The 24734-nt window shown below is 39.1% G+C and overlaps 2 protein-coding genes across 2 annotated transcripts in view; one reads left to right on the forward strand and one right to left on the reverse strand.

The window, feature by feature from the left end:
- The window catches only part of RFX6 (regulatory factor X6), a 118218-nt gene that overhangs the window by 91060 nt on the left and 2424 nt on the right, over positions 1-24734 (reverse strand). The window lies entirely within an intron of this gene.
- GPRC6A (G protein-coupled receptor class C group 6 member A) lies at positions 3094-23309 on the forward strand. The gene is given in 14 exon segments (XM_070480758.1): positions 3094-3287; positions 5914-5943; positions 5945-6058; positions 6060-6135; positions 6956-6989; positions 6992-7029; positions 9409-9595; positions 9837-10507; positions 21311-21434; positions 22253-22330; positions 22333-22591; positions 22593-22724; positions 22726-22959; positions 22961-23309. Coding segments are annotated over 14 exon segments (2520 nt in total).

The raw sequence follows: 24734 nt of genomic DNA on the forward strand, positions 1-24734 counted from the left end.
ATCTTGGAAAACATTCCCTTGTTTCCTGGGAAGCAAGGCTCCAATCAGTTCTAATAGACAGTAGCACTTAACTTTGTGGGAAACAGACTCTGAGAATCTGATAAAAGCACTGCCTGCTCTCCCCCCCAAAGATACATACATGCATGTCCACTCAAAATTTTTATACAGTTTTAAGGGATTCACAGATTTTCATAGATATACTAGGGTGACCTGAGTAGGATAATGTCCCCTATGTTGAACATTATAGAACACTAACTTTCTAATGCTAAATCTATATATTACACACAAAACAAAATGCTAGGAGAGAAATTTCAATTACAGGCAGGAGTACAGCAGATGGGGTATGATGGAGCAGAAGTGTTGCAGTGATAACTGACAATTCAGTGAGGAGTACTCAATGATGGAATACAGACAAGCTAAGTAAACAAAGAGGAACAAAGGAACTGGCAGATGAAAAACTGCAAGAACACCAAAATTTGACTCAATTATTTTATAATCTTCTTAAGATCCAACTCTAAAATTACATATTTGAAATCCATTTTGAAATACTTTCAAAATTTTAAATTCAAACACTTACATATCTGAAATCGCTGAGTCTTGTCCAACTCTTTGCGATCCCATGGACTGTAGTTCATGGATTATACAGTCCATGGAATTCTCCAGGCCAGAATACTGGAAAGGATAGTCTCTCTCTTCTCCAGGGGATCTTCCCAACCCAGGGATTGAACCCAGGTCTCCTGCATCGCAGGTGGATTCTTTACCAGCTGAACCAAAGGGAAGCCCAAGAATCCTGGAGTGGGTGGCCTATCCCTTCTCCAGTGGATCTTCCCAACCCAGAAATCCAACCGGGGTCTCCCGCATTGCAGGTGGATTCTATACCAACTGAGCTATCAGGGAAGCCTGGAAATCCAACTAAAGGAAATCAGTTACTTAGCTATGCAGCTAACTAGTTCCACTGGTAATTTAGGCCTCGGCCATCTAATTTTACCTCTAGCTGAAGTTTGCTGTGCTTTGTGATGAATGATACAGTGTTATCCCTCTAGCATCCAATGCTGCTTAAACATCATATGCATTGATAATTTGATTTTTTCAAGTGGGCAATAATAGTAATAGCTCATCTAAAATGCTGATCATATCTAGTAACCACTGTAGCTCAGATTAGCTAACTGGGCTGCAGCAACTCACCCTACTAAAGTGCTATAAACTAATGATAGTGCAAAGCACCTTTATTAATTGATTTTACATCCCTTACTGTACTTGTCCAAGCAGGGTTATGGTGTCTTTATGAGAATTACTTGGCTAATGCTATCACTTCTGTGCTATCACCTTTAAATAATATTAGCCAGATATGTCTTCACATAAAGAAAATTTCAAAGAAATATAGAACTTTGAGATCAGAGGAGGAGCAAGCTAGTGCCATCAGCAATTCATCTCACTGGAAAGTTTTTTTTTTCCAATTTTTATCTTTCAGAAGCAGTTAATTAAAAAAAAACTTTTGGAATAGTAGTAATTATTATTGTCATTTTAAAGTCTTTTAAAATTGCATAAAGTGTATAGTAACTGTAGACTCAACATGACGGCTAAAACTTTTGTCCCTGGTCCAAAATTAAATCTTGATAGTAATGGAAACTACAACAATGAAGATAACATGTCCAGTGAAATTCTGAAGTAATTAATATACCTTTATCTTTCCTTATGCTGAACTTAGTAATGGATTTACATTTTAGGGAGACTATAGCCAGCTAATGGTTCTATCACAAACATCATCATTTCCACCAGGCATGCATTTAAGATATTTGAGAAAGACCTTTGAACAATGATTTACTGAGCCGATTGTGGAAAGCACTCCACATTTAGGAATTAATAACTTTCAGTTTGATTTTAGGAAGGGACAGGAGAGGACTGCTAAGTTCTGAATGTTTATATCCTCCCCAAATTCAGATGTTACAACCTAAGCCTAAAGGTGATGGTATTAGGAGGTGGGGCCTTCAGGAGGTGATTAGGTCATGAGAGCAGAGCCCTCCCAGTTGGATTAGGGCCTATATGAAAGCAGCCTTGAGAAAGCTGCCCTGCCCTTTCTGCCACTGAGATTTATAGAAGCTCTCAGCAAACACTGAATCTGCCCACGCCATGATCTTGGACTTCACAACCTTCAGTACTGTGCGAATAAGTGTTTGTTGATTCTAGCCCAACCAGTTTACAGTATTTCTGTGATAGCAGCCCTGATGGATTAAAACAGGAGCCAATTATTGAGTGCCTACTAGAATATAGGAGCTTTAGAAATCGATTCAGCTCAAGTTTCAGAACATATCCATGAGACAGAGGATCTTATCTATTTTATATATGAGAAAATTATTGTCCAGAAAAGCTCAGTAATTCATTCATGGTCACATGCTAAGTAGTAGGCAGAGTCAGCCAATCTGTAAGTTTCCAAAGTCTGAGCACTTTCTGCCACATGACACTGAGTTTTATAGCACAAAGTCTTTTGAAATTTTTGTTTTTTTACCTTAGTAAGGCTCCTAAATAGAAATAGATTTTCCAACTTAGATTAAACAGAAAGTCACAAATACCTAAATTTAACTGAATTTCATTTTTTACATAGAGTTTTTCTGGGAAAATAAATTTGGGATGCCATTTTTTTAATAAACTGCTTTGCAGCTTTTCTGCCTTGAATGTGATACCTTTGAAAATGCATAATTGTCCTTTTCCAATGTGAGAAAATGTTCCTGAACTGCTTCCTCTTGAAGATTCTATATCCCACTTCAAAAGAAATACCAACATGACTCAAAGCCCTTGACACATCAGAGGAATAAAAGATGCTATCACAGTGAGGAGCTGTGTATAAACACACACATTATACAATTCTATCGACTTTCACTTTGTGTTAGCCCTATCACACATCAACAGTGGGGTGTGAGAGGGTCTGATATGTTCTTATTGGTGAAGAACTGTTTGGACCATCATCAGGTATCTGAACACTGGGTGTTTCTGCCCTTGACAGTGTCCCATACCGTGTAAGTGTTTACAGGTGAAATAGGAATCACGTTACTGCCACCTAAGAACTCTGAAGAAGTCAGCAATTGATTCAGAAACATGGCACTACTGATAGTACTGATCACCTGTTTTGTGATTGTTTTTGCTACTTCTCAGCCTTGCCAGGTCCCTGATGACTTTGTGGCTGCCACTTCTCCAGGACACGTCACGACTGGAGGTTTGTTTGCCATTCATGAAAAAATGCTGTCCTCAGAAGAATACCCTAGAAGGCCAGAAATCCAGAAATGTGCCAGGTGAGTGAAGCCTCAGAGAACACATTTAGATTTTGAGCTTGCACCATAAGACTAGGGCATGTAAATGTTTACTTGTATTAACATCTAAATTATTTTAATAAAATTTCAACTCATATACTTCTAAGTTGCATATAGTTAAGCCTTGCTATTCTTCCTTAAAAGAAAAATATATTAGTACTATATGTATAATCAGCCTCCAAGTACAGAGGCTATGACTGCTTCCCATTAATGTATTTATTTGGATTTTGCCTAAAAAGAATTACCCCTGCAGTCACGAGGAAACCAATGAGAAGACACAATAGGTAGCCTGTCCACTACATGCACACATAGCACATTTATATTTCTGTCACTCACAAATGCAGGTTGTTCCAAACATGAATCTTAATTCTTTAAAATAGACTGCACTTAAAATTTTTCTCTACACTGTTTTTGTCAACACTGTACTTATTTCATTCTTGAAATAATCTAATTCTTTCATAATAAATTAAGACCTTACTTCAACTCAGAGTGTTCGTTTGTGAACACTTTATATTGTGAAAGCTGGACTATAGAACAGACATTTGTCATGGTGTATTATAGAAAAGTAAAGCTGGATGGAGGATGTTGCAGATAGCTCTCTTTAAGGGGAGCAGACTATTTGAATTCCAATTTCAGTTTGGGAACAAAGTGATTTTGTAGATTTAGGCACATCATTTAAATAAGCTTCTGATTTTTTTTTCTGTAAAACAACAGCCTGGATAACTTTTAAAGGCAGGTGACATCAGCTTCTGCTGCTCTGCCAATGTGATTCCAGTGCTTCCTGCTAACTCTCAAATCTTGATTCTTTTATCTTGATATTTTTGGATGTAAATTTAATCTTGTCTTTTCATCTTTCTTTCTCTTTAAAAAAAAAAACCTTTTTATTTTATATTGGGGTATAGCTCATTAACAATGTTGTGGTAGTTTCAGATGAATAGCAAAAGGGACTCAGCCATACATATACATGTATCCATTCTCCCCCAAACTCCCATCCATGCTGCCACATAACATTGAACAGAGTTCCATGTGCTGTATAGTAGGTACTTGTTGTTCATCCATTTTAAATACAGCAGTGTGTACACGTCCACCCCAAACTCCCTAACCATCTCTTCCCTCATCCGTCCCCCCAGCAATTATCCATTTTTTTAAAAATCAAAAGTATTTAGCACGTCCTATATGAATGCTTTCAGGTAAAATGTGATTCCATGTCACTCTAATATTCCTTCCTGGCATTCTCCCCAGAAGTTGGACATCTAGAGCTACTGTCATCTTAATCATTGATTATCAGGAATACCAGAGAACACTGCAAAAAAAAAATCAATGAGGATTTTTCAGAGCACGAAGTTGGCACCAAAAGAATGACTGTAGATTTAAGGCCACAATCATAGGCCAACTAATAAGGATAGAAAATGATTTCTTTTAAAAGTCATTTTGTCTAAAAAAATTTATTCCAAAAAAAAAGTCACTGAACACCCTTTGGTCTTATTGTCACTCCTTGAGAGAAACGGTATTCACTCAACACTGAACAACTATTATTAAATGCCTACATTACCTTGGCCCTATTTTGGCATGGGTGATACTGAGGTGAACTAAAGAGATTCAGACTCTCATGGAGCTAACACTTTGAAAATATTATGCATTTTATTTGCCAGACAACTCATTACTTTAACCTCTCTCTCTTTTGTTTCTTTCTTTAAAAACTTAAAGCTTGTTGCCAAACTTCATATTTAGATAGCTGTAGGGACAAACAGCATTATCCAAATATTATTTAATTTATCATAACAAAGTGAATTAAAAGAAACTTGAAAATATCAAAACCCTGAACAATATTCCTTTTTACTTATTCAAAAAAATTTCTTGAATTCTTACTATATATTAGGCACTGTTTATAAACTTTTGTATATGTGGTGGGTGAAGTAAACTTAACAGTATGTCAGTAACCAAACAATTCAGTGCTCTGGAATAGTTACAAGTCCAGAAGTCAACTGGGAAACCCCACTAAATTAGGAAATATCCATGCCTTAGAACTAAAATATTGCATGTTATCCAGGAGAAAGCTACTGGGCTTTTACCCAGAGCCTGTTTTATAAGTAATTCTTAAGACTCCTATTCATCTGGTTTCCAACCACAATAGCTTAGCATCACAAAACTAAAAATTGGGGAAGTGAGTCTACAAGAGCAGATCCTTGAATAGCAATAAAATGCTGACATCTAACTACAAAAAGGAACAGATATCAGATACATCTTCATACTGTAGAATACAAAATTGAGTATTCAAAATCATCCTGAATAATCAAGAAAAGGTTAACTCCTGTCACATTGACTCCATTCGAGAAGCTGTGGGTTCCTATATACATTAAAAAAATTTTTTTTGGCTGTGCCATGCAACATTAGAAACACTAGACTGCCGGGGAAGTCCCCCATATACTCTTGAGAAAGGTTTCCATCAAAACCTGCTTTTAGATAAATAAAGTTTAGATCCTTCAAGAGGTAAGCTTCACTGATTCAGGAATTGTCTATCATAAGGCAGAAATTGGGATAAAATTGCATATTATCATATCTGAAGAAGAGTTATGTTCTAATTTCAAAAGCACTTGTTTCTCAACAGCTTTGAAATATCAACTTTTCTTCAAACTCTTGATACACAGCATTGAGATGATCAATAATTCAACACTATTGTCTGGAGTCAAACTAGGGTATGAAATCTAGGACACCTGTACAGATGTCACAGTGGCAAGGGCAGCTGCTCTGGGGTCTTTCTAAGTTCAACAGCTCCAGAGAAATTGTGGAGTGTAAGTGCGACTATTCCAGCTACATGTCAAGGGTTGAGGCTGTCATCAGTTCAGTTCAGTTCAGGCTCTCAGTCGTGTCTGACTCTTCATGACCCCATGAATCGCAGCATGCCAGGCCTCCCTGTCCATCACCAACTCCCAGAGTTTACTCAAACTCATGCCCATCGAGTCGGTGATGCCATCCAGCCATCTCATCCTCTGTCGTCCCCTTCTCCTCCTGCCCCCAATCCCTCCCAGCATCAGGGTCTTTTCCAATGAGTCAACTCTTCACATGAGGTAGCCAAAGTATTGGAGTTTCAGCTTCAACATTAGTCCTTCCAATGAACACCAGGACTGATCTCCTTTAGGATGGACTGGCTGGATTTCCTTGCAGTCCAAGGGACTCTCAAGAGTCTTCTCCAACACCACAGTTCAAAAGCAGCAATTTCTTGGCGCTCAGCTTTCCTCACAGTCCAACTCTCACATCCATACATGACCACTGGAAAAACCATAGCCTTGACCAGATGGATCTTTGTTGGCAAAGTAATGTCTCTGCTTTTTAATATGCTATCTAGGTTGGTCATAACTTTCCTTCCAAGGAGTGAGCATCTTTTAATTTCATGGCTGCAATCACCATCTGCAGTGATTTTGGAGCCCAAAAAAATAAAGTCTGACACTGTTTCCACTGTTTCCCCATCTATTTCCCATGAAGTGATGGGACCAGATGCCATGATCTTACTTTTCTGAATGTTGAGCTTTAAGCCAACTTTTTCACTCTCCTCTTTCACTTTCATCAAGAGGCTTTTTATTTCCTCTTCACTTTCTGCCATAAGGTGGTGTCATCTGCATATCTGAGGTTATTGATATTTCTCCCGGAAGGCTGTCATAGGTGCTGGCTACTCAGAAATAACCATGCTGTCTCCTGGATGTTGAGTTTACAGCTCATGCCACAGGTGGGCTTTGTTCTACCACCATTGGCTGGGTGTAATCATATTCTTCATCCTGAAAGGATCAGGGTAATCTAGGAAACTAGTTGGGGAGATACGTCTACTTTAACTTTTCTTTCTCTTCAGAAAAAAAATAAAGGATGTGCCCTAATATGGATAGTATAGTGATCAAAGAACTAAGGAGTAGTCACCCCTCAATCTGTCAGGTCTAGTTTCTGACAGTTTTTAGCATGATTTAGATAAGACTGATGCCTCTAAGCAACTCGACTGTCTTGTTTCTAAAGTTACATCAGTTAGATGCTGTGAAGAACACTGAAAAGGAAGTGAGAGGTGAAGGGGCCCAGAAGTCAAGGAATACTCTCAAGGAAATGATGTTTAGCCTGAAACTTGAATGAGAAGAGACAGCCAAGAGAAGATGGGGGAGGAGTGGAAAGTATCTAGGCTGAGAAAACAGTAAGTGCAAAGCTGAAATGTCCGAAGAAAAACAAAAGGTCAACAGGGCTAGATCAGTCTGAGCAGAAAGGTACAGAGTAAGGGATGCATTCACAGAGACGTGTAGGGGCCGGGCCATGGAGCATCCTGTAAGCCATGGTGTGCCTGGTATTTCATTCTGAGTATTATGGAAGGGCTTTGAGCAGAGACTGTGGAATTACTGAGCTTCCTATAATGTAAGGCCTTACCAGGATGTAAGCAACATGGTCTCTGAAAGACCAAAGCATGTGTTTGAGAGCCCTGCACTAAGTTCCTACGCATTACTCAAACAAGTACCCCTGACTTTCATTTTGAACTAACTAACCTTTATATCACATCACTCTATAACTCAGTAGATCACTGCTTTCTAAGCTCAAGGAAGATTAGAAGCCAAAAGTTAGACAATGCTCATGGTCAGATTGTCAAGAAGTGACCATCTGATAGAAGTGAACAGATAAAAATATATATGAATAATAATAAACATGCATAAGAATTCAAATTATATAACTTTCTGGAGCCAGACTAAATAAGTGTGTATATCCCCATAAGACTCTGAGAGTTCCATTATATTGTAGCCTAGTAAAGTTAATAGTGAAAAGTTTAAATTAAAAAAATAAAAAAGAACTATTCCCCCAAATATCTCAGAGATAAGGCTTTGGCCCAAAATTTCTAGACTATGTATAAAACTAGTTGGGTGACAAGAAAAGTAGAATACTTTTAACAATGGTTGTTTAATGTAAAAATGTAATTTCCATGATAGCATAATAGTAGAGAGGATTCTCCATGGTAACACAGATGTTTCACAGAAGCCCGGGTAGCAGAGTGAAGGTGAGCATAGCAATGTCTCCTGAGGCAATTAAGGTTTAGTGAATGAACGTCCACTGTGCGCCAATATCCATTTAAATCATTTACATTTTCTCCTCCAGTCTTCACAAGAATCCTGTCATTTCACAGGGAAAGCAATGTTAACTAACTTTTTCAAATTTATTCCAGTCAGGATTCTAACTGTTTGTTTGACTTTAAAGTGTATTGTCTTTCCTTGCATATCAGTAGCTGCTATAAATAGTAAAAAAGAAAAGAAAAAAAATTCACTGAGCAAGTGGCATGGTGCAATGGCAGCTGTGGAAGGTAATCACTCTCCCTAGAATAAAATCAACAAAGCTGTAAATTAGGCAAAACTTTGCACACAGTAGGGAGATTTTCCAAAATGCTACTGCTCATTTGAGTGGATTAGGAGTCAGAAAACTATATAGCCTGTGGATCAAATGTGGCTCTCAAGGTCTTGAGTTCTCAAGCTAAGAACAATTTTTACATATTTTTTGAAAGGTTGTTACAAAAAAATACAAACATAATATATGACAGAGACCATATGTGACCAACAAAGCTTAAAATATTTTACATTTGGTCCTTTACAGAAAAAGGTTTGCTGACCCCTGGACAGGTGATTCTTTGTCTGGATGATTTATCTAGAATAAAATACATCAAAGTTGCCATTTATACAAATTTTGAACAAACAAGGAGTCCCAAAAGTCATGGTGCTTATTTGACTGGTTGCATTTTCCCATATTTATTTCTAAGTATTTAAATAATATCCACTGGTAGCCCTGACCTGAGATACAAGATAGATATAAATAAATATAGGCATGTAGACAGAGTTATAATGTAGGCCTGAGCCCTTGCTTATACTATACACAGGCAAAACAAGTGAGACGCAATGACTCAACAATTATCGGGTCCTAACTATCACGATTTAAGCTATTTATAAAGTAGTTTGTTGAAGGGGGAGGATAGAAAGGATCGAAGAATTTAGAAAACTTTTTGGAAACTCACAGAAATTAAAGAGAAGAACATCTACTATGAATAGCCACCTGCAGCTCATCAACACCATAACTAAAATATTCTGTCCATTTCCAGGTGAGTTATGAATCTACTGCAGAAACCCTAAGTGACAAAATTCAGTTTCCTTCATTTTTATGGACAATGCCCAGTGATTTCTACCAAACTAAAGCAATGGCCCACCTGATTCAGAAATCTGGACGGAATTGGATTGGCATCCTAACCACAGATGATGACTATGGACTCTCAACACTTTTGCAGTTCAGTTCAGTTCAGTCGCTCAGTCGTGTCCTCCCTCTCCATCACCAACTCCCAGAAATTACTCAAACTCATGTCCATCAAGTGGGTGATGCCATCCAGCCATCTCATCCTCTATCGTCCCCTTCTCCTCCTGCCTCCAATCCCTCCCAGCATCAGAGTCTTTTCCAATGTGTCAACTCTTCGCATGAGGTGGCCAAAATATTGGAGTTTCAACTTCAGCATCAATCCTTCCAATGAAAACTCAGGACTGATCTCCTTTGCAGTTCAGACGGCAGCAAATAATGTGTGCATAGTCTTCAGAGAAGTTCTCCCAGCCTTCCTCTCAGATAATGCCGTCAAATTATTGGTATTTTTGGTCAGGATCAATCAGACACTTGAGAGAATCATAGCAGAAGCCGAGGTTAATGTCATTGTGGTATTTCTGAGTCAATTCCATGTTTTCAATCTCTTCAGTAAAGCCATTGAAAGGAATATAACTAAGACCTGGATTGCTAGCTATAGCTGGTCAACATCCACCAAGATTGCTACCATTCCTGATGTTAAAAGGATTGGCAAAGTTGTGGGGTTTACCTTTAGAAGAGGGAATGTGTCCTCTTTCTGTTCCCTTCTTCAAAATCTGTATGCATTTCCCAGTGATAACAACAAACCCTTAAATGAATATGCCATGCTCTTGTCTGCTTGTGCACATACTAAAGACAGTGGTCTGAGTTGATGCATCTCCAACTATTCTCAGGGCACTTTGGCCTCTGAGGACACAGAAAGGAACGTCTTCCTGAGAACTGACTTCCTGTGGGATTACACTGAACTGGGACTTGTTCACAGTATTCAGCTAGCAGTGCTGGCCTTTAGCTATGCCAGTCAGGATCTGTGACAAGCTTGAGGCTATCAGAACCCCAAAGACTTTCAACCATGGGAGGTAGTAACTCACACATACAAGAAAATTCCCCTACCATAATATCTTTCTTTCCTTTAATTTGCAATTATTGCTATAAAGTGCTCTAAATTTTATTCCTTCTATTAGTAGGTACTCTCAGTGTTGAATAACCTTCATTTCTATTATTAGTTCTTTGTTCTTAAGCGTAACAGAGTAATTTTACCTTCACTTTCTATTCTTTTCCACCAAAGTTGTATTCTCTTATTTTCCAAGAAGATTCTGCTGATGGTGCTATTTTCCTTTAGCTTGTGGATTTATACCTGATCTTGCAGTTTTTCAAAATTTTATACGAATTATCTCTTTTGATGCTCTTAACAACACAGGACCAGGTATGTTTAATAATCCCTTTCATTATTGCTAAATATTGTGGGTAAGGAAACTAAAGCCAAAAGTACTAGACTCTAGTCTGTGTCTTCTGACTCCATACCCTTTGGGTGATAACAGCCCAACGCCTCCAGTTAGGACTCTTTCTTAGGGCAGTCTTTCTAGGACTCCAGTCTTATTCAAAAGAATGTTATTAGGACTCCAGTCTTCTTCAAAAGAATGTTATTATAACAAGTCCTATGTTACCTCAGGTTTAAATGAACCACTAATTGTGTAAAAGAAGTCTTTCTCTTTCTTCTCTTCGATTAGTTTGTAGAAACTCTAATTAGAGTGGCCCTATTTAGTGAAGATTATCCACTGTGTCTTTCAAATGTCCATAAACAAGGCATTTAAAAGCAAACTGCTACTTTATATGGTAAATTTAACTCATTAAAAACAAATTTCTCAATATTCAAACTTGTCTGTCTTAAGGCAGAATCATGTTCCAAAAATTTATTTCTTTTAAATTTGTTAGGGTAAAAAGGTAAAAGGGAATAGGATCCAGTTTTTTTCTGATCACATAAGTGATCATAACAGGGCTGAATCAGTCCAGGGCTGTTTCCACTTGTATAATTTTTAAACACCCACAACCACAAGCTCCGAGGTTTGATGTATCAGCTTACATTTGGATGAATCATGTGATGGTCAGAGGGTGTTTTAAGTTGCTCATATTAAAACTAGTTTTCACTTTGTAAATGCAAGGCCAAAAAAAACTAATGAAGAGGTAAGACTAGAGATTAGGGGTTTTATTTTTAATTAATACATCACTATATATACACACACATGCATATTTATTTGTCTAATTATTTTAAGGTGGCTATTTGAAAACATACTCTTTGTAGTGAAAAACTTTAATGATGGATTGATTAAAAAAAAAAAACCCTATACGTTAAGTGGACCAACATAATAAAAACTACTAGATGAAATTTTAAGAATGAGAGGTGAGAGCTAGTAATGGAGAGAAAACAGACAATTAGAGACAGATGGGATAAAGGGGAGGAGCTATAAAGAGACCCGTAAGAAAAAAGAAATACAAATAGCAATAGCTACTTATCCTCTGGGAAAGTATTTTAAATCAGGAATAAGTCTCAAACATTCTGAGGAAAGATCTTGAGAAAGTATAATTGAAGCAGCTCTTCTAAAATGTTTTATGTAAACACTGGGAGCCTGGGGTCATTCTTTATTCACCCCCTGGGACATAGTAGTCCAGAAACAGACAGAAACAGCCTGGAAATGAGGAGCAGAGGAGCGCCTTGTTCCTTTGATCACCAGTGAGCCAAGTCCCTGCCAGATCCAATAGGACAAATACAATAATGCAAATGACTGTCGTTTTAGGAAGAAATCTCCATCTAGATATTACATTGAAAAGATCAGCAATATTTAGGGTCACTAATCAAGGGTATGTTCCTCAAAGTTATTTTGTCCCCTGGCAAAATTCACTAATACCTAAATAATACTTTCTGAGTGATTTTAGATTCAAGTAACTTCAAAGGAGTTAGTTTTCTATAGTATTTGAGGATAATCCTTACTTTGGCTCCACATTTGGTGATATCTGTGAGCAGTATTCAGGGAGAGTGCAATCATATTTTTTTACCACAACAGATTTTTTTATGTTCCTCAGATGTGTGTGAGGACTATTACCTCCTTGTCCCCAGTAGTGATTATGGTTTCCGTTTTTGTTTTCCTTTACTCTTGATCAGATACAAGGTAGTGAGTGATGTATGTGGGACAAGAGAATGTATAAGAGTTAAACTACTATTCACAGAATTATTTGGCAAGTATTTATTGGATGTCTCAGTGTTCCGGCCATGGTGTTGAATTTTGAAAATATTATGGGCAACGAGATAATTCTCTCTCTGAAGGAGTCATGTGTCTAGAGGAGTAAATGGTCAAAGAATTAAGGAGCTGATTACAGTGCAGAAGACTGCATTACAATGTTTCATGTAAATACAAGATGGCAGAGAATATTCTCCAAAGATGATGACATCCCTGGTGAATATGATAGATGAGTGGGTACTAGGCAGGACAGAAACACTCCAGCGTCACAGAGAGAGAAAGCGGCATCTTCAGGGATCAGAAAGTAGCACCACAGAATTGGTGTCTTTTGTGGAAATGACAGAGTGGAGGGTTAGTGAAGCATCCATCATTAGGACCTGACAATCAGAGCATCTCAAACTCTGATGGAGTGTTAATTACCTGGTAATCTTATTATCATGTTGATGCTAACTCAGTAGTTCCAGCGAGGGGGACCTGAAAGTCTGCACTTGTAACAATCTCTCAGATGATTCTGATTATTGCTGGTACAAGGACCACCCTTTCAATGAAAAGTCTGCAAGCTATCTTTCAAGGTTTGGACTTGAGAGAGCAAAGGGGAGCCAATTAGAGCTATTTTTAGACAGAAGAGTGATGTGACCTACCATTGTAGAAATGGTATTTCTACTGCAATGTGCATTGGTTAGATGAACACAAGACTAGACAGAGAAAGTTTGTTAATCCAGGCATACAATAAGTATGCCTTATACTTCAGGTATAAGTATTACAGGTACTAAGAATGTGACAATGAGGATGGAGCAGTATACACTTAAGAAAAAAGAAGAAGAGTTTTTGGAGATAGATTGACAGAGAAAGAAATGAAAGAGAAAGAATGACAGAGAAAAGCAAAGATGCTGCAAATGATTCTAAATTTTGGCAACTGGTGCCATTTATTGAGTTGAAAATGCAGAGAAAAGTGAAGGTCTGGTAGAGAGAAGAAATATTAAGCATTCCATTTTGGACACGTTGAATTTGAAGAACTCATAAGATATTCAAGTGTAATGGTCTGGAAGTCAGAGGACACACTGGGACTAGACGGGAAAGATTGTGAAGTAATGAGGACAATAATAACTAATAATTTTTAAGGCTTACTAAACCAAGCACTGGGGCTTCCCTCATAGATCAGTTGGTAAAGAATCCACCTACAGTGCAGGAGACCCCAGTTCGATTCCTGGGCCGGGAAGATCCACTGGAGAAGGAATAGGCTCCCCACTCCAGTATTCTTGGGCTTCCCTTGTGGTTCAGCTGGTAAAGAATCTGCCTGCAATGTGGGAGACCTGGGTTCGATCCCTGAATTGGGAAGATCCCCTGGAGAAGAGAAAGGCTACCCACTCCAGTATTCTGGCCTGGAAAATTCCGTGGACTATACAGTCCATGGGGTCGCAAAGAGTCAGACACGACTGAGCAACTTTCACTTCACTTCACAAACTAAGCATTAGCATACCTCATCTCTAATCTTTAAATATTATGGTAGATCCACAGATTCATGTTCACTACACTTCATCCTAAAGAACTGGCAAGAGGAGGTGTTACTGGTGATTGAGACTTGCAGGAGTTTAGAGAAGGGGGGACCTCAATTGTTATGATCTGGGGCCCATCGATAGCCATAGAGTTAGCAGCAAAATTCTCCCAGTCTTAGTCATGTGCTTTTGCGACACCATGGGAAACTTCACACAAGTAAAAGACATAGGTTGGGTACCAGATAGAGATGTAAGTGTGCTTCCTCTGCACATCTCTGCTTGACTCACGTAGATATCTCTTTTCATAAGCACCACTCACTTACAAAGTTGCAGCAGACAGCAGAGTGGCTGAGGACATGGAAAACAACATCAACCACAGCAGCTTAATGGGAGAGGCCTCCTGACCTCGTGTTCTCAAAAATAGGTCATTACCATACTGCGGTGAATTATATAATCATGGAAATACAAATCCTACTCTCTAAATATTTTTGGGTCAACTTATCATGAAGGTCAGAGTCATGATGAAAAACAAAGAAATAATGGATGGAAGAAGTCTTTAACAGCTTAATAACCATAGCATTGGTGTTCAGAATTTAATCCAGAGCAAACGTTCAAAAGAATATTTAACAAGTAATGAATGCACTGTTTTGTTTCCATCCTCTTTCCTGTAAGAACAAATGTGGAATTGTGCCATTTTATTTACATCATACAATGTTATCATTATTTACAGAACATATATGTGTCAGAAATTTACCCTGTAAAACCTAATTAAATACAGGAAAAAACCTGGTGGAAATTACAGTTCAAACAAGAGAATGGAAGAGGATTTGCTCACTAAAGAACTAAGATACTAGGGCTTACATGTGTATATTGCTTAAGGAAGGAATGGAAGAAAAATCAATACACAGGTAGAGTTGGGAACACTGAAAGCTGGGATATTTTTTTGCCTATTTTTGTTTCCTCCATATTTTTTTTTCTTCCAGGCAACTGCTGCAATAAGATTTTTTTGGGTTAATTCCACCATGTTAGATCTGATATTCTGCTTCTTTAAAATAATACTAATTAAATTTGAATTAATTAAAAGAACTAGAAGTCTGAAAAGACATATAATAAAATCAATAAAAAAAAAAGTGAAAGCGAAGTTGCTCAGTCGTGTCCGACTCTTTGCGACCCCATGGACTGTAGCCCACCAGGCTCCTCTGTTCATGGGATTCTCCAGGCAAGAATACTGGAGTGGGTTGCCATTTCCTTTCCCAGAATAAAATCAATACACATGCGTAAAGATTTTGCTAAAGTTATATTTGGTCATTGACCTGACTATTGTAGCTAATATATTCACTTAAAATACAACTTGATTTTCTTACACTGTATTTGCCAAAGGGGGAAAAACTGAAGGAAGGAAACATTCATAAAAGATTAACTGAGAAAAACAGAGGAAGAATAACTCTATTCAAGTAGCATAACTTCTGCCTTGTTCCATAGATTTGGCACCCAACAAAAACCACAGAAGCATCACAGGTACAGATGTGATGGTATTTGCTTAGCCATGATTATATATCACATTAACGGTGGAGCCAGAACTCAAATGTTCTCCTCCTTCTCAGTCTAGTATTCTCTCCTGCACCACAAGTTTGATATGGCTGCCTCATTGGTCAGTAAAACATTTCTGTTCTAGCTGTACTGCATACAAGTTCTCACTGTAGAAACTGAATAATAAGAAGAGTAATTTTTCATTATATTTCTTTCTTCTCAGGTTAAAAAAATCATTTTCTGAACTAAATTGGAAATAGAATTTAGAGGTCTCTTTACTATACCTTGGGGCTTCCCCAGCGGCTCAGTGGTTAAGAATTCACCTACGTTGCAGGAGACATGGGTTTGATCCCTGGGTTGGGAAGATCCTCTGGAGGAGGAAATGGCAACCCACTCCAGTATTCTTGCCTGGGAAATTCCATGGACAGAGGAGCTTAGCGGGCTACAGTCCATTGGGTTGCAAAAGAGTCAGACACAACTTAGCAGCTGAACAACAATAACTATACCCTCTTACTGAAACAGACTGAAAAACCATTGGTGCTAGTAAGATTCCCCACCTCCCACCTAATGAGTATGGACTCAGAGGGAGGTCACTAGCGGTTACTCTGTGCTCAGTTGTGTCCGACACTTCTGTGACCCCGTGGACTGCAACCTGCCTGACTCCTCTGTCCATGGGATTTTTCAGGCAAGAATGGAGCGGGTTGCCATTGCCTTCTTCAGGGGATCTTCCTGACGCAGGGACTGAACCCGAGTCTCCCGCTTTGTAGGTGGATTCTTTACCACGAAGACATCTGGGAAGCCCTAGAAGTTACATTAGGTCCACCAGTTAAACTTCTCAGGTAGGGATACACCCAAGAACAGGGTGCATTTGTTACTGAACTCTCTGGGTTTGCAGCTCTGTCACCTCAGCCTTCATTTGGGGGCTGGTGAGCATGACAACTCCTGGCTTGGATCACCTGCTGAAATCCAGGTCAAAGACCCAGGATGAGTGTGACTCTAGAAGGAAAGGATGAATTTCCCTGCCTCCAAATAGCACCTTGATTATGGCTTTGAGTCAGAAGGAGGAAAAAAAAAAAAAAAGAAAAACAGTGAGGAGAATTTAAACTAATATATCATTAGGTGCAACAGAAAGACCCCATAATGAAAGTCAAGATGTGTATCTTCAGAGGTCTTTCACTCCCTGGCTGGGGTCCTCCTCTGAGAAAGGAAGATGATCCCTGCTAAGTGTGCTTCACTGAGTTGTTACGGAGTAAAGGGGCATCACAGATTTGAGTATTAGAAAGTAGCAGATGAATGTCAGGTGACTTTATTACTTGATAGACTCAAAGCATTTTCATTTATTTGTACAACATCCCTGTTAGCTAATTAAAGGTACTTAAAAGTATTAAGTTAATCTTTATTAACCTATAAACAATCTGTTATTAATCTGTTCCTGATGCTAGGTTAAAGTGTTCATATACATGTGTGTGTGTGCTCAGTTGCTCGGTCGTGTCCAATTCTTTTGTGACCCTATGGACCGTAACCAGCCAGCCTCCTCTGTCCATGGGATTCTCCAGGCAAGAATACTGGAGTGGGTTGCTATCTCCTTTTCCAGGGGAACCACCCAATCCAGGGATTGAACCCGTATCTCTTACGTCTCCTGCATTGGCAGGCAGACTCCTTATGCTGCAGCCACCTAGGAATAATTACATTTAATTCTTGCAACAATCCTATTAAGTATAATAGGTTACATTTATCTCAACTGAGGCCTAGAAATAAGTTGTAAATGTCAAGATCACACCACTAATGAAATTTGGAACCAGAATTAGAGTGGCATCTGCTCTAGAAGACCCATTCTGAAATTATGCAAAGTGGAATACATAAAGGTGCTCAGATTTCAGTTCTGTAAGTAAGAATCTACCTCCATAAACATTAACTTGCTTTCTCAAATTTACAGAGCAAGCCGTCAGCAATTCTCAGCAATTCTCAAATTGTTGCCTAGTAATTAAGAACTACTAGTTCTCAAGTAGTTCTCACACTCATTGACCCAGAATGTCCTTTTTTCTAATTTTTAAGTGATATTCCTTGCAAGGCAGTGTTATAATTGGAATAATGGATACAATTAAAATATTTCTATCTGTCTTTATTTCTGTTTTTATTTTTCATAATTACTTGCTGTATTGAAAAATGGCACATTCATGGAGGGCTTCTGCTGCTAAGTCGCTTCAGTTGTGTCCGACCCTGTGCAACCCCATAGACGACAGGCAACCAGGCTCCCCTGTCCCTGGGATTCTCCAGGCAAGAACACTGGAGTGGGTTGCCATTTCCTTCTCCAATGCATGAAAGTGAAAAGTGAATGTGAAGTCACTCAGTTGTGTCCGACTCTTAGCGACCCCATGGACTGCAGCCTACCAGGCTCCTCCGTCCATGGGATTTTCTAGGCAAGAGTACTGGAGTGGGGTGCCATTGCCTTCTCCAATTCATGGATGGAGGGAGTTCATTTCATTTTGATGCCCATGGAGCTATAAATACGGGATACAATATTGTGCTCTGGAGGGAGATCAATGGCCATATGACTTTCACAAAATGGCACAATATAACCCGAAGAATGACGTCTTCATTGTCACAAATCAAGAAACAAAAAATGAGCACAGGAATCTTAAGGTAATTTTGTATTGGCTGCTTTGTAGCATTCAAATCGATGCTTCAGCTGCAAATGTCCTTGTCCCCACCAGACCCTTCAGTGGCCCTACTGCCTGTTCAATGTTCCCAACTTCCCTCCTTAAATTCCAAGGTCAACTTGTATATTACTGCCTTGTACACACCCTCAGTTTCCTCGCCCATCTCTCTACTCATCATTCATTGGACCAAAGTATAATCCTGACTATATTAAACTTTGTTTAACTGATATAGCTGATCTTGGCAAAAATAAAAACAAAAAAACCCCACCTACTTTGCTAACTGTTCTCACTTAAATTTCATGATCTCTAACTTCCATTGGGTCCTAAATACTGTTGGGAAATCAGACTATTATCCTAGCCCATTGGTTTGTCTACCATCCTAGATGGTTATTTATACTTTCTTTTCTGTCCTTCCACTCCAACACACCTTTCCCATCTCCACAGTGGACTCTGCTTCCTATTTGACTGACAGAGTGAGACAATCAAAAGGGATGGACTGCCTCCACCGCATCTGTGCTGCGTCGCTGCTTCCCATCTGGCACTGTTCATGGACTGTCCGTGTTCCGAGCCAAGGTTGGCTCCTCTAAATCCCAGCACTTTTTACTTGATCAAAGATGTTTCTCTGGCAATTCTCCATTTTCTGCACCCTCAAGTATTTTCTCTTCTATGTTATCTAAATGGTGATACAAATAAGTTGTTCTTCCTTCTATCTTAAGAAAAAAATCCAAGGAACTCTATTGATCCCCGTCTTCCTCCTTTGTATACTGCCCATTCCTATTTCCCTTTACGGCAAAATTCCTTGAAAAAGTTGAATATATTCACTGGCCTCAATTTCTCACCTCCCATAATTCTTTTAAATTCTTTTCAGTCCATCAAAATTATTTCTCTCTGGTTAATAAACACAAACATCACCTTACTTCGCTTACTGGCTAATTATTCTCCCCTCCATGAAACGCTCTCTTTATTTGCTTCCACAACAGCAGACTCCCTGGGTTTTCTTCCTTTGTCTCTGGCCGTAACTTCTCAGTCTCCGTTGCCCTTTTCCTACCATTCCTGCTCCCTCTGAATATTGGTGGACCCAGAACTCAGAACTGCTCCTTTTAAAAATTTTTTTTATTTTGGCTACACCCTGTGCCACGTGGGATCTTAGTTCCTAGACCAAGGATCAGACCTGTGCCTTATAAACTGAAAGTGCAGTCTTAACCACTGGACCCCTAGGGAAGTTCCCTGCTCTTCTTTTCTGTCTGCACTTTTCCTTAGTGTTCTCATCCATGCCCTTAAACAATGTCATTATATAGAAGGCAGATGACTCCCACGTTTTTATCTTCTGAATTTCAACTCAAGTAAATATACAACTGTCTATCTGACATCTCTACATGGGGGTCTAATAGTTTTACATCTTAACTGATTATCTCCAAGACTAACTTCCAAAACCTACCTCCATCCCAATAAATGGTAACTCATTTCTCCTAGCTGCTTATGAAAAATACCTAGTGGGATCCCTGTCACTTCTCTTTCTGTCACACTTCACAGCCATTCTAGGTTACAATTTCAAAATGCACAGTCTACACTTCTGTCCTCTACTCCATTGCTACCACCACCCTGATCCAAGCTCCAGTCACCTCTCACCCAGACTCATTTTCTTATTGCTGTCTTTTATGTGGGGAGAGAGAAAAAACTGTACAGCTGGGAAGCAAGGTTTCACTTTTATCCCCGCAATGATGTTCAGCTTTATCTCATAGTTCAATCCTTTTGTGTCTTCTGAGCATCCTTTAGGAGTGTGGATACTCTGAACTAAGTCTTCCCTGGGGAATCCACAGGGCAGATATCCTGCCTGCTGAAAACCCAGATCAGACATAGCTCTAGTGAAGACAAGAAAGCCAGCATCTCTGAACCCAGAGCTACTAACCTTGGCTACTTTTCTCTCTCACTCAGATCAATTTCATGTCCTAAAGAAAAGACTAGATAGCCACAGGCTTCATTTTCCAGGCTAGGAATAGCTGTTAAGACACTCTAGAGAAAGTCTCATTTATTTGTTCAGCTTTGGCTTCCCAAGGGTAAGAGTGAGACAAAAAAAAAATTTATCTCACAAGATGAGCCATGAGAAAGGGATTAGGAATGGAGGGGAAAAAAAAAACAGATAAATTAAATATTATATTTTATTTATATATCAAGGGTTATCTTTTTAACTAATACTTTAATGGTTTTAAATTATAATTTTTCCAGTATTTTGTTTTTCAAGATTAGACTGGGCATGCTTCTTGGACGCCATGATTAATAACCTTCATCTAAAGTATATAAATGGAGAAGGCAATGGCACCTCACTCCAGTACTCTTGCCTGGAAAATCCTATGGACAGAAGAGCCTGGTAGGCTGCAGTCCATGGGGTCGCTGAGAGTCGGACATGGCTGAGCGACTTCACTTTCATTTTTCACTTTCATGCGTTGGAGAAGGAAATGGCAACCCACTCCAGTGTTCTTGCCTGGAGAATCCCAGGGACAGAGGAACCTGGCAGGCCACAGTCCATGGGGTCACAAAGAGTCGGACACAACTGAGTGACTAACAACAAAGTATATAAAAGTCCAATGATTCTTATATAGTTGAGCTCTTTATATAGCACAGGATTGAAAATTTCCAAAACATCATTTCCTCCATTAGTTCCACCACTACACATTTTTATGTCTGCTAGTGACTTTTTGAAAGAGTTAATTTCCTTATTTGCTTACAAAAGTTATTCATATGACAAAAACTGTATTCTTCCTGAGCAGTTTCACTATCTGAAATACTTTCTATTTTTTAAAGTTGTTGAAATTCCTCCAGATGACAAAATAATTCTTTTACACTATGAAGAAAAAAGAGCAAAATACTGTTTTGTAAATAAATCTTTAAATTAAATCAGAGATATTATAGTTAGGATAAATCTTTTTAAAACTTATTTGGAATTTCTTTTTACTTTGCAGAAAATTCAATCTAAATTCTCCAAGGAATGCAATACTGGGCAAATGAAGAAAACCACAAAAAGTCAACATACTTGCTGCTATGAATATGTGACCTGTCCTGAAAATCACTATAACAATCAGACAGGTAATTAATTACACTCCCTACAGTATGCATAGTGATACACCTGAACCATTTCTCTTTAAGCTGATTTTTTAACATGAATTCTATTTGGCTTATTTTTTTTTCATTTCAAAAAATAAAAAGTGTTTTATGCTTCTGCAGCAAATGAACACTCAATACCTAACAGATGTAAAAGTAACCTCACTTCCTCACTTCCAAGGAAGTCTTCTACTAGACTTCCTCTCCCAGCACCTCTTAAAATAATGCAAGTTCTCTGTCAGTTTTTGTCTATGTATCCCACACAGACGTGACTGATTTGCAACTGAGGCAGAATAACTATAGACAAATAAATGCTGAATTAACTAAACTGAGTATGATGAAAACCCAGAGGTGTGCCTACCCTAGAGATCTCATTATTCCTACCAAGAGGCACTAGTTCAATCAGCTTGTTCAAGATTACAGGACCCATAAGGGACAGAGAAAGGGCTTAAAATATGTCTGGTACCAAAGTTCTTATTCTTGATAGTCCCTGAACTGCCATCTATAATAGCAAGTTCATAAGAGGCTAGCATCTATCTTGAGTATATTAATTTTCTAAAGACTCATAGCCCAGATGAATTTTTCTCTTTTTCTCTTCCACTCTTCCCGTTCCCTCACTGTCACCCCTTCTTTCTCACCTTCCTGGGTCATGTGCATGCTTTATTTTAATAAGTAACCAATGTGACAATTATCTATATCCATTTTCCAGTCAGAACTCTCACTGAGGAGTCTCATTTGTAGCACTGGGATCAATCACCTGGTTTAAATATTTGCAATGTAACCAAATCTGCTGTGCCTTTTAGATACGGATCATTGCCTTTTATGCAACAGCGAAACTCACTGGGCCCCTATAGGGTGCACAATGTGCTTTGAAAAGGAAATGGGTACCTTGACTGGAACGACTCCTTGGCTATCTTGCTCCTGGCCCTCTCTCTGCTGGGAATCCTGTTTGTTCTGGCCATTGGCATTATATTTACAAGAAACCTGAACACACCCATTGTGAAATCATCCGGGGAATTGAAGGTCTGCTACGTAATCCTCTTCTGTCATTTCCTCAATTTTGCCGGCTCAGGTTTTTTCATTAGAGAACCACAAAGCTTCACGTGTAAAACCAGGCAGACACTACTTGGCGCGAGCTTTACTCTGCATCTCCCACATTCTGATGAAGACCCTGAAAATTCTGCTGGCCTTCAGCTTTGATCCCAAGCTGGAGAACTTCCTGAAGTGCTTCTATAAACTCATCCCCATCATTTTCACTTGCGCCCTCCAGCTCATCTGCCCCTGCTGTGGGACAGAATGTTTCCTTGCCCAGAGCCATTATCTTCAAATGTGAGGAGGGGTCCATTCTTGCATTTGGCTCCATGCAGGTCTATACTGCCATCCTGGCCTTCAGGTGCTTCATTTGTGCCTTCAAAGGCAGGAAATTACCTGAGAATTACAGTGAGGCCAAATTCATAACATTTGGCATGTTCATTTACTTCATAGCTTGGATCACCTTTATCCCCATCTACCACGTTTGGCAAATATTTGCTGGCTGTGGAGATGATCGTTATTTTAATATCTAACTATGGGATCCTATGTTGCATGCTCTTCCCCAAATGCTATGCTATTCTTTCTAAGCAAGAGACTAACACAAAATCTGTCTTTCTCAAGATGGTTTACAGTTACTTTTCCCACAGTGCAGGCAGCCTTGCCATGAGCCACAGAAACGTCACAATAACCAACCCCAGCTCTGCTGGTGAGTCTGCAGTCCAGCAGAAAAGCAGAGATCTTCAGGTACAAGGCTTTGCACACACAAGCAGAGAAAATGCTACATGCAGATCTAAAGCTTTGCCTCGAAAAAGAATCTCAAGTATATGAATGAGTCCTTAAGACATGATACGTTTCAGAACAAAATGTTTTCTAGGGTCTTTGCATTTAAGATGTGCATTTCTTTCTGAACAAATACACACTAAGTTTCTTCACTACTACTCCCTGCACCGAATTTCCCCCTGTTCAACCAATCAAAGAAACAGGCAAACAAAGAAAACAGAGCCCTCAACCTGAAACTCCTTTCCTTCCTTAACCAACCCCCATCAGCCTCCATCTTTGCCTCCTTCCTTTTAGGCACAGAGTCAAAGGTATCTTTTCTACCGAAATCAACCTGTAATGCCTCATCCTTATTCCATTCTCTATAACCTCTTCTCAAACCTCTTTGTCTGCGTTCTCCTCCTCTCTCAGGCATCTTTACCTTCTAGCCTTGTCTGCTGAACAGGCAGTTAATCAGTTAAGGTCAGTTAAACAAGAAGTTGAGCAGTTACCATGTTCAGGTGATATGCTAAATACAAAGGTACAAAAAGGATTGAGGCATCATTTCTGACTATAAAGAGCTCAAAATCCTGGGGAAAACAATCACAAAATCATTGTTCAGTCGCTCAGTCATGTCTGACTCTTTGTGACCCCATGGACTGCACCATGCCAGGCTTCCCCGTCCTTCATCATCTCGTGGAGCTTGCTCAAACTCAGGTCCATTGAGTCGGTGATACCATCCAACCATCTTGTCCTCTGTCGACCCCTTCTCTTCCTGCCTTCAATCTTTCCCAGCATCAGTATCTTTTCTAATGAACAGGCTCTTTGCATCAGGAGGCCAAAGTATTGGAGCTTCAGCTTCAGCATCAGTCCTTCCAATGAATATTCAGAGTTCAATTCCTTTAGGATTGACTGGTTTAAACTCCTTGCATCCAAGGGACTCTTAAGAGTCTTTTTGAAAGCATCAATCAATTCAGAGCAGTTGTGATTGATGGTTGTAATGTGAGTAGGGCACTATAATCACATAGTGAAGTAGCACTTAGCCACCGGGGGAATAATGGGAGGGTTTTAAAGAAAGTTAAATGAAGAATGTGATATTTAGTTGAAGTTCTGAAAGATGAGTAAGAGTCATGGATAATCAAAGAAAGTACAGAAAGCTGTTCTAGATAAAGGGGGGAAATAGCAGCAGAAAATGTATCAAGAGTATGTACCCAGGGAAGGACAGTCATTTCATAGGACTAGAGAGAAGTCTTCAGCCATATGTAAAGATGAAATTATAAATGAATGTCACAGACCAGAGTTCTTTTATGAAAACCTTAGGTCTTTATCTTGTGGGTAGAAGGTGACCATCAAAGAAAGATAACAAGTTCAAAGTCCTGTTCTAGCAATTTGAATGTACTTCATGCCACTGAATAGTGTACTTAAAATTGTCAAAACAGTAAATTTATGTTGGTGGTTTAGTCACTAAGTCGTGTCTGACTCTGTGACCCCATAGAC

The sequence above is a fragment of the Odocoileus virginianus genome, chromosome 19 (assembly GCF_023699985.2).
Source record: "Odocoileus virginianus isolate 20LAN1187 ecotype Illinois chromosome 19, Ovbor_1.2, whole genome shotgun sequence".
Classification (NCBI taxonomy): domain Eukaryota; kingdom Metazoa; phylum Chordata; class Mammalia; order Artiodactyla; family Cervidae; genus Odocoileus; species Odocoileus virginianus.